The sequence below is a fragment of the Trachypithecus francoisi genome, unplaced genomic scaffold (assembly GCF_009764315.1).
Source record: "Trachypithecus francoisi isolate TF-2019V2 unplaced genomic scaffold, Tfra_2.0 Lachesis_group6, whole genome shotgun sequence".
NCBI classification, from domain to species: Eukaryota; Metazoa; Chordata; class Mammalia; order Primates; family Cercopithecidae; genus Trachypithecus; species Trachypithecus francoisi.
In genome coordinates this window covers 127,056,467-127,071,582 of record NW_022681471.1, presented here as the reverse complement: position 1 = coordinate 127,071,582, position 15,116 = coordinate 127,056,467, and the positions used below count along the sequence as shown (strand labels likewise).

General features: G+C 38.3%; 1 protein-coding gene across 2 annotated transcripts in view; it reads left to right on the top strand.

The window, feature by feature from the left end:
* ANOS1 (anosmin 1) overlaps positions 1 to 15,116 on the top strand; it is a 211,239-nt gene that overhangs the window by 130,086 nt on the left and 66,037 nt on the right. For both annotated transcript variants that reach the window (XM_033201283.1, XM_033201282.1), the window contains exon 4: positions 11,029 to 11,251. In XM_033201283.1, the coding sequence (XP_033057174.1) occupies positions 11,029 to 11,251 (223 nt within the window). The remainder of the gene's footprint in view (positions 1 to 11,028; positions 11,252 to 15,116) is intronic.

Genomic DNA, 15,116 nt, shown 5'->3' with positions numbered 1-15,116 from the left:
GCTAAGTGTTTTGGAAGCTTTATTTAAGGCTCAGGATAATATTTTATCCTCCTTTAATATTTTGAAGAAACTGACAGTTGCCAATTTAATTTTGACCCCCAAATTGTACAGCAGTTATCTTACTTAAGTATTTGTCATGCTCTGAAGGGGACAGACTGTATTTGTTTCTGTTCCCTCTCTTTCTTCTGTTTTTCACATCACTTTTACCTGCTTAAATCATCAGTATTGATGACTTGTCTTTAAAGTTTTGTCCTTGTCTAATTATTTGTTGATCTCGTGCATATATTTGTAACTTCCTGTGTCTACCTTTATTATAATGCAAACTAAAATGTTTAATGATTTTTACCTGTTTGTTAGTAAACATGTAAACTATAAGCATAGTGGATCATCATTTTCAGTTTCACCTGTTCACCATTAAATTCCTAGTACCTAGAATGCCAGTTTGGTCTATAAATCAGTATATAAATGGTTTAGTGGGCTCAACATTGCACTGGCATTCTTGGTAATCACTACTAACAAATGCAGAAAGTAGGAGAGGGAAAGAAATCATAGTTTAAATGTGGTACCTGAACCAACGCTAATTCTCTAGGGATTTGTGAACTTCTTGAGCTATTTATGTGCCTCATGATCTTCTAGAAATATCGCAGCAAGATTCTGAAGTGTTGCTGACTCATGCAAGGTGACACATTTGTTTTCAAAATAAATAGAAGAGCCAGGTCAGGAAGAGGAAGCCAAGATAAACATTAAGTAGAGATTACTATAATTGAAAGAAGAGGGTATGTACTTGTAGAAAAGTGACTTCCTTAATATGCATGTTTCTGCTTTTCTCCTAATTTACATTTTCCTAATTTTATATTTTCCATGGCCAATGTCTATAATTTGCCTGGGAATCCAATTAATTGCAATCATATCTAACAAATTAGTATTTATAATTGGGTTTTCAAACAAATTATAGTAATACTTCCAAGCATAAATTAGTAACATTTGAATGGAGAGTTATTTTTCTTATTTCATGCATAGTGTTTAGATGTCTTCTTTGCAAGACACACTTGGCAATTTTCCTTACTTTTTAAAAAGTACACTCTATTTTCTGTTTTTGAGATGGTGTCTCACTCACTCTGTTGCCCAGGCTGGAGCACAGTGGCGCAATCTTGGCTCACTGCAACCTCCGTCTCCTAGTTTGAAGATTCTCCTGCCTCAGTCATCCAGGTAGCCGAGATTACAGTTGTGTGCCACCACACCTGGCTAATTTTTTGGAATTTTAGTAGAGGTGGGGTTTTGCCATGTTGGCCAGGCTGGTCTCAAACCCATTACCTCAAGTGATCTGCCTGCCTTGGCCTCCCAAAGTGCTGGGATTATAGGCGTGAGCCGCCACACCCAGCCAAGTATACTATTTATTTTTGATAGAAACTATACATGTCCATTAAAAATTAAGAAAACAAACCGCACAGAAAAGTAAAACCAAACCATCACTCTAGATTTACCACGTAGAAACAGCCACGGTTACCATGCAGAAAGTGTTAACACAGCAAGCCAAGACTGTTCTCCTAATACCTACTTAAATGACTGGCCACAGGCCAGCACCTGGAAGCTTTGTGCACACTAGTTTCAAATAAATGCTTAAAGTTTAATATTACTTGAAGGCAAGAGAAGACAAAAGAGACCCCAAAATATTATAAAGAAAATATTATAAAAGATATTATGAGGTTAGAACTGTTACTCTTTCAATTCTATATTTGTTTTATTATTTACTGATGTTCTAATACAAAGTTCAAGATAAGTCACATTCATAGGTTTTCTCCACCACTCCTTCCACCTACCAGTTTTTCTAATAAGTTGTTATTTGAAAATTCTTAGTTTTATTATAGCAGATTCTCCCTCCTAACCATCATTCTTATATTAATATTAGTTTCATATTTATGTACATAGAAAAATAATTTTACTGATTCTTTTTTCCACTTTATGCTTAATTTTGTAAATTTATTTCATATCTTTGTTTTTAAAAAGGGGTCTATGGATGGTGTTGTCTTTAAGTTTATGCATGAGAAATTTTACCTACAGTTCTATCTAAAGCACGCTTGGATTGGACAACTTTTTTTTCTTCTGTAAGTGTTACTTTATTTTACCTGGGCACCGCGTATTGTACTAGCCCATTTGTTCTTGTTTTCTGTTTATGATAGGATCGCTAGGTTTTGCCATTGCATGGCACTTCCTCCCCTCTGCACCCCACACAACCCCCTCACAAGACACATCCACTCACGCAGAGTTTATTTTCCTTAGAATTACATAGACATTGCTTTGTTAGCTTCACATGCTAAATTTAGTAGAGAGACATTTGGTAGCAATTAATTTTTATTCCTCATAATCAGCTTGCCTTTTTTACCTGAACGTCTGAAAATTTAAATTTCCCTTTGGTGTATAGAAGCAGAAGCTATATTCCAGTGTTGCTTGTTCTTTTCAGTTATTCCTGGAACATAACATGCCCTTTGATTTATAATTTTTTTCTATTTCATTCCTTGATCTCTCTCTCTCTCTTTCTCTCTCTCTCCTTCCTTCCTTCCCTCCTCCCTCCCTCCCTCCCTCCCTCCCTCCTTCCTTCCTTCCTTCCTTCCTTCCGTCCGTCCGTCCTGTCTCCTTCCGTCACCCAGGCTAGAGTGCAGTGGTTCAATCTTGGCTCACTGCAACCTCTGCCTCCTGGGTTCAAGGGATTCTCCCATCTCAGCCTCTCGAGTAGCTGGGATTACAGGTGCCTGACACCACACCCGGCTAATTTTTGTATTTTTAGGAGAGATGGGGTTTCTCCATGTTGGCCAGGCTGGTCTCAAACTCCTGACCTCAGATGATCCTTGATATTTATAGTTTATTTCTTAACTTTATGTTTTTGTCTTATTTCACATTTATATTTTTGTTTACTCTTTTTTATCCCTTTTCATCTCATTTCATTGTCTCGCTACTTTGTCTTCATGCTCTTGTATTAAATTCATGTTCTGTTCATCTCACTGTGCGTTTTGGGAGTGAAGTTTTCAGAAATTTGGAATCAGACCCTTTGGCCAGGTTAGGGAGAGGGCAACGCTGAGATGGGCAGCAGCGCGGAAGTCAAACTTTAATGATTTTACATTTTCAAAGTGCCCAGGACATGTGTACAAAGACACTTTTATGGAAATTGTCAGGTTGCTTTTTTTGTTTAACCTTTGAAAGAATTTAATCTTAACATTTTCTGATTTAAAAACTGTAAAATCTTAACCAAACTTTTATTATTAAGATACTATTTTCCTTTCATTACATAGTTGTTTATAAAAGGTCATTCGTTAAAAATAAGGGATCCTTTTTAACACCATAGCATTTGTACTGTTGCTTTTTAATATAGTGAAATACAAAAGAAGGGCATGTGCTTTTTTTTTGATGTCACTGACTTCAGAGACATTGTGTACAAAGAATTACCAACATACTTTAATTCAATGATTGCTTGGTGTTTAGAATGTCAGTTCTTTAATTTTGAGCATCCTGAAATATTCTTTGTACATACAGAGACTGATGTATCAGAATCAGATTTTCAGTACCCCTGGGTTATAGTTTGGAGTAATTTAATTTAGTTTACCCTCAGTGGTCTCTAGGAGTTTATGTACACTTAGATTTCCTGTTTATAATGCATTTGGTTTTTCTGTATCTAGGTAAATAGAGCTATTCAACTACTCAGCATAGAATTAAGATTAAAAATCGTTTGCTAAAGAAAAGGAAACAAAAAAAGAAATTTGAAATCACCCTACTGTCTCGTCCCAGGAAGTGTAAGATTGTCTTTTTGAATATTCAGATTATTTCTAAACATGTAGAATCATGAAATCTAATAACTGAACACAAATTAGAGAGCTATTCATCCAGCAGATTTCTAGTCTTGGCCAGACATTGAGACCATCTACGGTTCTTTCCAAAGTGCAGTTTCCAGGGTCCATGCCTGGAATGCTGAAGAAACGGGTCAGAAGTTCACCCAGGACATCAGTTTTAGAAGCTCCCTGGGAATTCTAAATAGTAAAGCAAGCTGAGAGCCACTGGGCGAGCCCAGTCTTCTTATTTTACCCTGATATGGTGGTCCTCAGAAAACACTGGCTGTCATCGTTGCCCAGACTCTTACGTGTTTTGTGATATGGCTATGTTTTTTTTTTTTTTTTTTTTTTTTTTTTTTTTTTTTTTTGAGACGGAGTCTCGCTCTGTCACCCAGGCTGGAGTGCAGTGGCCGGATCTCAGCTCACTGCAAGCTTCGCCTCCTGGGTTTACGCCATTCTCCCGCCTCAGACTCCGGAGTAGCTGGGACTACAGGCGCCCGCCACCTCGCCCAGCTAGTTTTTTGTATTTTTTTTTAGTAGAGACGGGTTTTCACCGTTTAGCCAGGATGGTCTCGATCTCCTGACCTCGTGATCCGCCTGTCTCGCCTCCCAAGTGCTGGGATTACAGGCTTGAGCCACCACGCCCGGCCATATATGGGCTATGTTAGGATCTCCCTGAGCTGCTGTTTCCCCATTTGTAAAATGGAAATAATAACAACTGTGGGGACTGGGCAAGAATAGGTGAAATGAGAAAGTAAAGCAGCTGGGGTAGAGTGAGGGATGTGGTAGACATCAGCCTCTCTTGGTGACTAACTGCCACTGCTAATGATGATGGTAATGATGGTGATGGTGGTGGTTATGACAGTGGTGATAATGATGGAGCACTCACTTCAGGAAATTGTATATTCGAGGTTTCATTGTAGTCCACAATCCTGGTTGTTGGCTAGGAGCAGGAAGAGAAGCCCCCCGTTCCCTGACTCTTTGCAAAGGCAATTATAATCCTAGAGAATTGACATATGGTAGAAGTCTGTTGAATTGAACCAAATAGCCAAATGCAATGTTCTCTTCAAAGCTGAAGCCTAGTATTTATGTGATTTTAAACACATTAAGGTAATTTACTGAATTGGATGTCTTTGTCATTCCATGATTGCTGAACAGATTATTTTACTGTACAATACCTTGCATTTTATGCCAAACTAAACAAAGATAGTATTGTCTCTCTTTTTGAAAGCGTTCAAGAAATGTTGCCTACTTTGGTTAGTATTTAATTTTATTTTTAGCCACTTGCCACAGGTGAATAATTAATGTTTTATTCATTTTCTCTTAGTGGAGCGTAGCATATTACCCAGGTAAGGCACTAAAAACCACATTTTAGTTTTTAGCTCTAGGAGATGACATGTGGAGGGATATATGAGAATTCATTAATACTGCATATTAATATACAGTATAACATATATCTATTCCTTAACATATGAAAGATTTCTTACTTAATCCAATGCACCTCAAAGATATTTTTCTTTAACACTTTGCTTTATCTCTTCTTTGGAGGCAATAATGAATCCATTAGATTACTATTAATCACTGATCTAGAAAAATACATCGTCTTTGCAGACTATTTCTTTCTTAGTTTTGGAGACAGTAAGGGCAAAATAACAAAATTAATGGGTGCAGTGACCATATTCTTTTCAAATTTTAATTTTTGGAGCCAATGACCTGGCAAAAGAATGACATTTGACTGGGTGTGGTGGCTCACGCCTGTAATCCCAGCACTTCGGGAGGCTGAGGCGGGCAGATCACTTGAGGTCAGGAGATCGAGACCATCCTGGCCAACATGGTGAAACCCCGTCTCTACTGAAAATACAAAAATTAGCTGGACATGGTGGCACATGCCTGTAATCCCAGCTACTTGGGAGGCTGAGGCAGGAGAATCGCTTGAGCCAGGGAGTTGGAGGTTGCAGTGAGCTGAGATCGTGCACCTGCACTCCAGCCTGGCGACAGAGTGAGACTCTGTCTCAAAATAATAATAATAATAATTTGAAAGTGACATTTGTGTGATTTGTGAAATTAATCATATGAATAGTTTTATAAAATGAATTATAGTTACAAAACTACATTTACAGTTAACAATTTGCCTTCATTGCCTGCATATAATTGTAGAAACAGGAAATAGAACATGGAGCATATATATATATATATCTATGTTGTCACACGTGTTTATTCACCATAAAATTGATGGGTATTACATGCATACTCATTTGAATGTCTTTTTCTAATATTTTCTCATTCCTTTTAACAAATCTCTGAGTATTAACTTGTATTATCACATGAAGTTTTACATGCTTAATGGTCAGAAGTTATTATACTTTTGTGACACTCAATTACCTTTGTTCACAGGATTTCCTACTGGAGACCAATTTGCAGATTTTGTTTATATCTAGAGTATTAATATTCACACAGCATTTTCTCTGACCTATACATATTTTTCTCCTTATTCCATTCAATTAGTAAATTCTCATTAAACTATGATTAATGACCTGGAGAGACACCTTATGTACACATACCATATGTTCTCTAAGTTATATTCAAACAAATAATTTTTTTCAACCTAATCCAAGAGAAGTATGAAAGAAAATTAATAGACAGCATCAAAACCTCCCTTTGATAAATCTTCCTTTAATAGGACAGCTAAATAAAGCTCCTCTGTAAGATTGTTGCACCAAATCCATGCTGCTCTAAGATGAACTTCATTTAAGTACAGGGTACAATTCCTTAGATGCAGATTTCAGTGCTTAATCTGGAAGTAGTGGGTTGGAATCTACTGGCTGGACACACTGTGAAAAATACAGACTTCCTTCTGTCTGTGGATCTTACAAAATTTTCATCAGCATGGCAGAAGAACTTTGAAATGTTAAAGAGTAAGCTTGTAGCAGTGGGAAGAGAAAAAAAGACATAAGTTAATTATTATTGAGTATGTATTATGGGCCAACTATGCACAATAGTGCTTAGTTCTTTGTGTGCATTACCTCATGTAATATCACCTGTATTATTTCAAGATTATAAACCAGTCTAGGAACCATGAGTGCAAAGATGAACATATGCATTTCTATGATCCCCAAAATAGTCAAAGAAATCATGTTTGAATCCTTACCAAAAAGGAAAACATTGATTATCCATACAGAATAACTCCCATATCAACTGAAAGATCTAAATTGTTGGGCTAATTATGATCATTCCCCTTTTATAGTCATTGGGAACACATACTTCGTAACTATTCTAGGTCACTGTCTTTGTTTATTTGTTTTTATGTCTGCCCCAATAGTTCAGTAAATAATGAAGATAAGGAGACATGGCCTCTGTTTTCCTGTCCCTCACAGTTCAAGTGTGTGGCAGTTAGCATATAGATAATTAGAATAATATATGAATAGAGGATCCAAACTTTATCTGATTCTTGACTCATACTCTGTTTTCATAGGTGAAGAGTATGAACTGAGTTGATTTCATTATATCATGGTGCAAACTAAGTCACTGTGATTTCCAAGTTACCAAGCAGGAAACACTTGCTGGATTTAATACAAGTATTTCTACTTGGAAATCTCAGCCCATGAGGCAGCAGCCAATGATTTTGGTATTAAGTATTTTCTTTCGTTGTGTGTAATGTATATGAACTGTTGAAAAAAGAAAGTTGGCAAACACTATATAATTGTCGCAGATCTGTTAGCATACTTCCTTGATTATTAACTTAGATTTGAAACTCAATTTACAGCTTCAAAACTCAATGAAGTAAAATACATCTAACAGCTAACAGAAAAATGAACTGCGAAATAGAGTAAGAGAGAAAAGCCTTGAGAGCTGATAATGCTTTAAGTGCTTATAAAGTTTATTTTTAATTAATTAGCTGTAAATTTATCACAATTCAATATTGACACCATGGCCCTTCTAAATTTTACCTTAAAGTTCTTCAATTGAGAATAATTTTAGTTCAGTCAACTCATGTTATTTTCACATTTTATATATGATTAATTACTAACAAACAACTTTATATGACATCTACAATTCCAATTCAAACCTTGAAATTATAGTTTTTCTATCTAGTGTTTCCACTGTTTTCCTTTTGTTAATTAATCTAAGAAAAGAACAGGCATTTAATTGTATTTAACTTGTAATGAAGTACTGATGCTTTGTCATCCACTAAATTTACAATATCAGAAAGATTATTGTCACTATGAAACAATACAGTGTGGTGCTGCACACATTCTCATCACAATTGTTTTTAAAATTGTGGTAAAATGCACATAATATAACATTTGCCGTCTTAACTCTTACGCATATTTTAATTGAGCATTGTTTGGGGGAAATAACCAGGTGAGACAGTGGAGAATAATTTACGTTGAAATTGTAGTTTATCCTAGGATTACTAAGATATTCCTTGCTGAAGTTATGTTTTGAGTCTTCAGTGGAATTTCCAGTCATCATCAATCTGAGAATCATAGGCTAAAATTAATGAACTATCTGTCTTTTGGGAAAAGTGAGACATTCCTCCCACCAACCTCCCACCTCCCACTAGAGATTTTGATAATGGTGGTTTTTTTGTTTGTTTGCTTGTTTGTGTGTTTGTTTTATACCATACCTCTACTATTGGTGAAATACTCTCTGGTTAATAGCCCAAACCATTCACTGTCTCCTGCCTAGATAACCTCCTGTCTCCAGGGTATCTAGGTGCTACCAGACACCTATCTGACTAAAGGGTCATGCTTGTTTGGCAGTGAGGAGTAGCCAGCAGCACGCTGGCAGGTTTGGCAGGTGTTACCTTGCGGTCGGGAACCATATGCAATCACTATTGAGAAGCACAGCAACACATGGGCTGGTCTTATCAGGTGTTTTCCAGGTGTTGCCCAGGCATTATCAGGCAGTGGTAGGGATGACCTGGTGTTACACAGGTGTCATGATGGTACAGAGGCATATTTAGTCATCAGGGAGCAGCAGCAGGCAGCACATAGGCGAGTGTTCCCAGGTAGCGTGCAGGTGTAACCCAGGTGTTTCCAGTTGTTACCAGTAATGAGCCCTGGTTAGGGATCACTGTGGAGCATCAGGCAGCATGCTGGCGTTGAGCTGCATGATGTTCCTAGTCGCCCCCTGGACTTCTGTTCACCAAAGCCTCCACAGTTATTTCTTATATTCCTAACCCTGTTGTGACATCAGATAAACAGAAAGGGTCCTCCTTGTCCATCTTCCACTTCCAACGTTGAGGAACCATGGCAGCCCTTCACTGGATGGCCTTTGCAGTGGTTCAAGTAGCCTGAATGGTTGTAGCGAATGGAGCTTGATATGTACAAGAGTTCAACATGTGCGTACTTGTTTTATGCCCATGGAGCCGTTCAAGGCAGCTGTTCCGGCAGGGTGCTGTCCTTCTCCATATGGGCAGACAGCATTCTGGCATCTCTCCTCCTGTGGCCCCACCATTCCCTACAGCTGTGGTGCTACCCATGTCCAGCTAATAAAGAACATGGGGGCACCATCCCCCACCATCTGCAAGCCTCGGTCCACAGTGGCACAGAACTTTGCTGATTACATTCCATTCACAACAACATAGCCACCCCCAGGTAAAAGAAAGACAGTGAAATTTAACCTGGCTGTGCACAGGCATTCCAGGTGAAAATGCATTTTGATCAGAGAAAATGTCACTTTGATAGGAGAAAAGAAAACAAATACATCTGTTTTGTTAAACATTCAAGCAGACTTCATGTGTCTTTAACGGAATAGTAGTTATCATGGAAAGCATCTCCCATAAGGATAAAAGGAGGCTTGGTGTAAAAGTTAGGGTTCTGGTGATCATCTTTTCAGCCATCTTCTATAAAGCAAAACGAGGCTTAGGGATAGGGCTGGGTGGAGGGCTGGGGCTGGTGGGGCTGTCTTGCCCATTCTCTTCCATAGGAAAAGGGAGGGCAAGAGCACAGAGAGCATCCTTCCCTTTCTTTCCCTGGGTGGGACAGCTTTTAGAAGTCTCAGCAACTCCTGTGTTCAGTGGCAGAAAAAAGCCATTATCTTCCGATTGCAGCTTCTGTCTTAGGCATGACCGAGTGCTGTCCTGAACCATTTTTTCCTAAGGAAAAAGAGGCATTTGATAAATGGCTCTTTCACATTACTCAGGCTTTTTCAATAATGCATTCCTCTAATAAGTCCAGGGCTTCCTATTCTCACTAATGGTTGATTGATTCTGGGCTCAACCAAAATGTCCTCAGCAAGATGCTGTTCAGACCCCAACTATGTCACAGATAACATAGGTGTGGGCTGATTTTTAAAGAAGATTCACATTCTTCTACTGCACAACTCATTGACAATTCCATGTTAATCATAAAGGCTGGAAATTATTGAAATATGTTCAATTAGCAGGCTTAGACAACTGTGCTATATAATTTCAACAAATATGCTATCATTGTGAGAATTGTAAAGTGTTTTAGAGCTCCTGCTATTTTGATGAGTATTTATGATACATGAAAAAGTAGCCAGGTACAATGGCTCATGCCTGCAATCCCAGTGCTTTGGGAGGCCAAGGGTGGGAGGATTGCTTGAGGCCAGGACTTAATACCACCCTGGGCAACATAGCAAGACCTCAGCTCTACAAAAATAAAAATTAGCGAGGGATGGTGTTGTGTGTCTATAGTTCTAGTTACTTGGGAGGCTGAGGCAGGAGGATTGCCTGAGTTTGGGAGTTCAAGGCTGCAGTCAACTATGATTGCACCATTGTACTCCAGCCTGGGTGACAAAGTGAGACTTTAACTGTAAAAAAAAAAAAAAGAGAGAGAAAGAAAAAAATTAAAGAGAGTGATGTGCTATACGTGTAATGTATACAATCCAAAAAGGGCCCTGAAATTGTACTGAACAGGTTTTGTGACTGTTTATAGTCAGTTTTTTTGTCAAACATCTTTGACCAAGGTAGAATATATGATCTGTGAACGTGGGCGCATATACTTGGTGTGTGTCTGTTGCATGCAATATAAAATCATCACTTATGGATTATGTTCCTTTGAGAAATCAGCACAAAATGTGTCACTTTGATAGGAGAAAAGAAAACAAATATATGCATTTTGTTAAATATTCAAGCAAAAGTTTGACAGGGAAAATATGTGGAACTTCCTTTTAGATGTCTTGGAAATCAGACTTCATGTGTCTTTAATGGAATATTTTTTTAAATTCTTCTTTGTCTTAGCCTCTCTTCCCCAAGAAGAGCTACGAATGCTTGACCAGCTGTGAGTTCCTCAAATACATCCTGTTGGTGAAGCAGGGGGACTGCCCGGCTCCTGAGAAAGCCAGTGGATTTGCGGCCGCCTGTGTTGAAAGCTGTGAAGTTGACAATGAGTGCTCTGGGGTGAAGAAATGTTGTTCAAATGGGTGTGGACACACCTGCCAAGTACCCAAGACTCTGTACAAAGGTAAGGGGCAGCACTGGGGGTGTGAAGAGACATGCAGTGTCACATGTATCTGTGCCTAGGGAAGGGTGTCCATCATAAGCGTGAAAAGTCTAAAAAGCATAAAATCTTAAGAAAATTTATTTTATACCACATACAGACATCTTACTTAACATATTCACAGACCCATAGAGATCAGCCATATTAACTTGACTTGGGGCAGAGCAAGTCATTCATATTAATTCTTTTTAATTTGACAGATGTGATGGACAGCAACAATTCAGGAAGGTTTTTGTCTTTTTCTCCAATCAGACTGATTCAAGTACGCTCTACTAGGCACACTGGAATAAATCGATTTAAATCCTTAGAAAATAGGCTGGGAGATGAAGCACACTTGAAAAATGCATAAGAAATATACTGGTATTGTGCTTTTTCTGCCAATGCGACTTAAGAACGTTAGTGTCATTGTGCAGATCTTCAATATTTTCATTAGTACCTTGAGATTCTAGACAAAGGATTTCCCTTCCTCAAAACGTGGAGGTTCAATTTATCAAGCAGTTTAGCAAATGCAATAGTTTGTATTCAAAAGCCGTTTCTAGAGCACTTAGCTCCTTAATATCAAGTGCTACTGATCATTTTCTGTAAATGGGACTAAGCTCTTTTAAAGCCAACACGAATCCATTGTATTATGTACAGTTTGGGATACCATCAAAATACACTATGACATACAACATTTTGTTAATTTTGGGGGTCTCATTGAAGAGTAATATAGAGCAGCAGTCCCCGACCTTTTTGGCAATAGGGACCTGTTTCATGGAAAACAATTTTTCCGTGTTGGGGGGCAGGAGATGGTTTTGGGATGATTCAAGCACATTACATTAATTGTGCACTTTATTTCTATTATTATAACATTGTAATATGTAATGAAATAATTCTACAACTCAGCATCATGTAGAATTGGTGGGAACCCTGGGCTTGTCTTCCTGCAACTGGATGGTCCCATCTGGGGGTGACGGGAGACAGTGACAGATCATCAGGCATTGGGTTCTCATAAAGAGTCTGCAACCTGGATCCTCACATGTGCAGTTCACAATAGGGTTCACGCTCCTATGAGAATCTAAAGCTGCTAATGATCTGACAGGAGGTTCGGGTGGTAATGTGAGTGATGAGGAGTGGCTGTAAATACAGACGAAGCTTTGTCCACCCACCTACCACTTATCTCCTGCTGTGTGACCCAGTTCCTAACCGGCCACAGACTGCTACCAGTCAGTGGCCCGGGAGCTGGGGACCCCTAATACAGAGTCAGTCAACAGGCAGTATTCATTAAAGTACAGAGAGTAACAGATGTCTTTCTCTCTGTGTGTCTTTCACACACATGCCAAATCCATATTGTTTCTAAATACTGGTACTTAAAAAAAATGTGTATAAAGCAGTATTCACCATCAATGCCAGTTTTGATTTATGTGCTGGCTGCCTATTTTTGGAAGTCCATGTTACTCTAACACTCATAACAGTTCACATCTCCCAGAAGTTAGGTATCTGTCCCATCTGCCTTTAGCTCCCACTTGGGAGTACTTTCCTCTGAAATCTATGTAATTCAACCATTTATTTTCTTTATCATTGGAAACATACCATAAGTACTATGTCTTACATTCAAAATAATCGCTGCTTTTCTCTTCTTACCAAGTGATTTTTTTTAATAGTTTTAAAGTTTTATTGTGTTCATGCCTCTTATTTTAAACTACAGCAAGTCACTATTACGAAATTTAAAACCATCTAATTTTTAAAGCCTCTGTTAATATGCAATTTTATCTGTCATTAAAGATAATATGGTATGTATGAGTAGCATTCACCATAAAAATAGGATGCTTTTGGAATGGTCTTTTTAAACCCTTTTGTAAAACCTATAGTGTTTTAAAGAGATGATATAAATTAAAATATGCACTTTTATAAAAGGACTGAAGAGTTACTATGAATTTCAAATATGCCTGTTTCACTTGAGAATAAGGGGAATATTGTAGAAAGGGCCAGAATAAATGACTAATGATGCAAAGATACTTTCAGTGTAAAACTACATTTAACGAAACCAGATGAACTTTTGTTAAAGTCCTGGAGTCACTCTTCTACTACAAATTAGCTCTTAACTTAGATTTTTGTGGAGAGAGACAGAATCAATGGGAATCAACTACAAATAGAATAAACAGACTCTGTTGACCTGACAATGACTTTTGCGTAATGAAGGCAGTCTAATTAATAGATTGTTATTTTGCAAAAAAAGACATATATGCAGGTAGATATTTTTTCTTGCTTTCTTCAGTAGTCCCTCAAGGAAGGCTGTCTTCATGTCCTGGGAGCTTTGACAGTGCCTCTGAATATGTTAGTGTGTGTAAAAGGAGGGCAAATAGAGCCTGTAGCAACTCCTTCACCATCTTAGCTAATGAGCTATTTGAAACCCCTTTTGGCATTCCCAACCTGGAGTCCAGCTGCTGCTTCACTGTCAAAAGAGGAGAGGGGGACTGATATACACAAGCCCCAGGGAAACAGTCTGTTCCAACCCATCCCTTGACTTTGCGAGGAGAAAACCATGTGCCCAGTCAGCGCACAAACCAACCTGCAATCTTAGGATACTCATAATCACTGTCTTTCCTACCTCCAAGATGCCTTCTTATTGCCCCCAACAAACTAATGTGAAATAAGATTGCCTCCCTCTCTCTGTCTCTGCTAGGTCTGTGTAATTGTTTTCCTTAATAAGAGTGGGAGTCATGGTGGGTTGAGATTAACTAGTCCTTGCGCTCCGTTCACAGCTGCTGAAACTGAGGTTGCAGCCTATGCCTAAGTGATTTGGTAGTAGGCAGCAGAAATAGACCTAACATCTGCTCCCACCTGGGCTAGCTCTCCTGCCATTTTTATTTTGAATGTATGGAGCCCTAATGGAAACACTCACTGGGCATCGTTGTGTTATTATATAATAGGCTAACTAAGGCCTGGCACAGTGGCTCACCCCTTCAGTCCCAACACTTTGGGAGGCTGAAGCAGGAGTTCAAGAGTAGCCTGGGCAAGATGGCAAGATATCCCCATCTCTACAAACATAATAAAATTAGCTAGGCATGGTGGCATGTGCCTGTAGTCATAGCTGCTTGGGAGGCTGAGGTGGGAGGATCATTTGAGCACAGGAATTCAAGGTTACAATGAGCCATGATCATGTCACTGCACTCCAGTCTGGGCAACAGAGTGAGACCCTGTCCCAAAATGTATCTAAATCTATTATCTACCTACCTGTCTATCTAATAGGCCAAGTAAAAGATTTGTCAATATAGAATATTTTTAATCTAACAAAATCACTACTTTATGAATCATTTTAGGCTAATTAATAACATGGGATTGTTTTACATTGTAGGGTTGAAGTATATAAAACTAGATACAGTGTGTGCTGTATAGAGAACCAAATTCTATGGGATAAATATTGAAAACCTGAAGTTCCTCATTCATTCATTATTTATGTATTAAAGTGTTGTTGCATAGTGCTGTTTGGAAATCCAAAATAACATTTTCTTAGCATTTTCCCCAGTTTACCTTTACAAGGGGCTGCTGTCACTTGGTTGGAGAAGTATTGACACATTTCAGTTAAATACACATTCATGGAGTGCCTACTGTTTTCTGTCATCCATAATGGGCATTGGGGTACAAGGATCCATGTGACACTGACCCCCCACATGGTCCAGTGTTTATTACTGAGATTGTCATGCTCACAATACTCTTTAAGTGGGCAAATTGTTTTTCTAACCTTTAAGTAAATGGACATTTACCAACCTCTGTATATGTTTCATTTTATTAGTTACTGAATTAATTTTTAAAAGTATTTTAAAATTATAAAAACCCATGCATACTT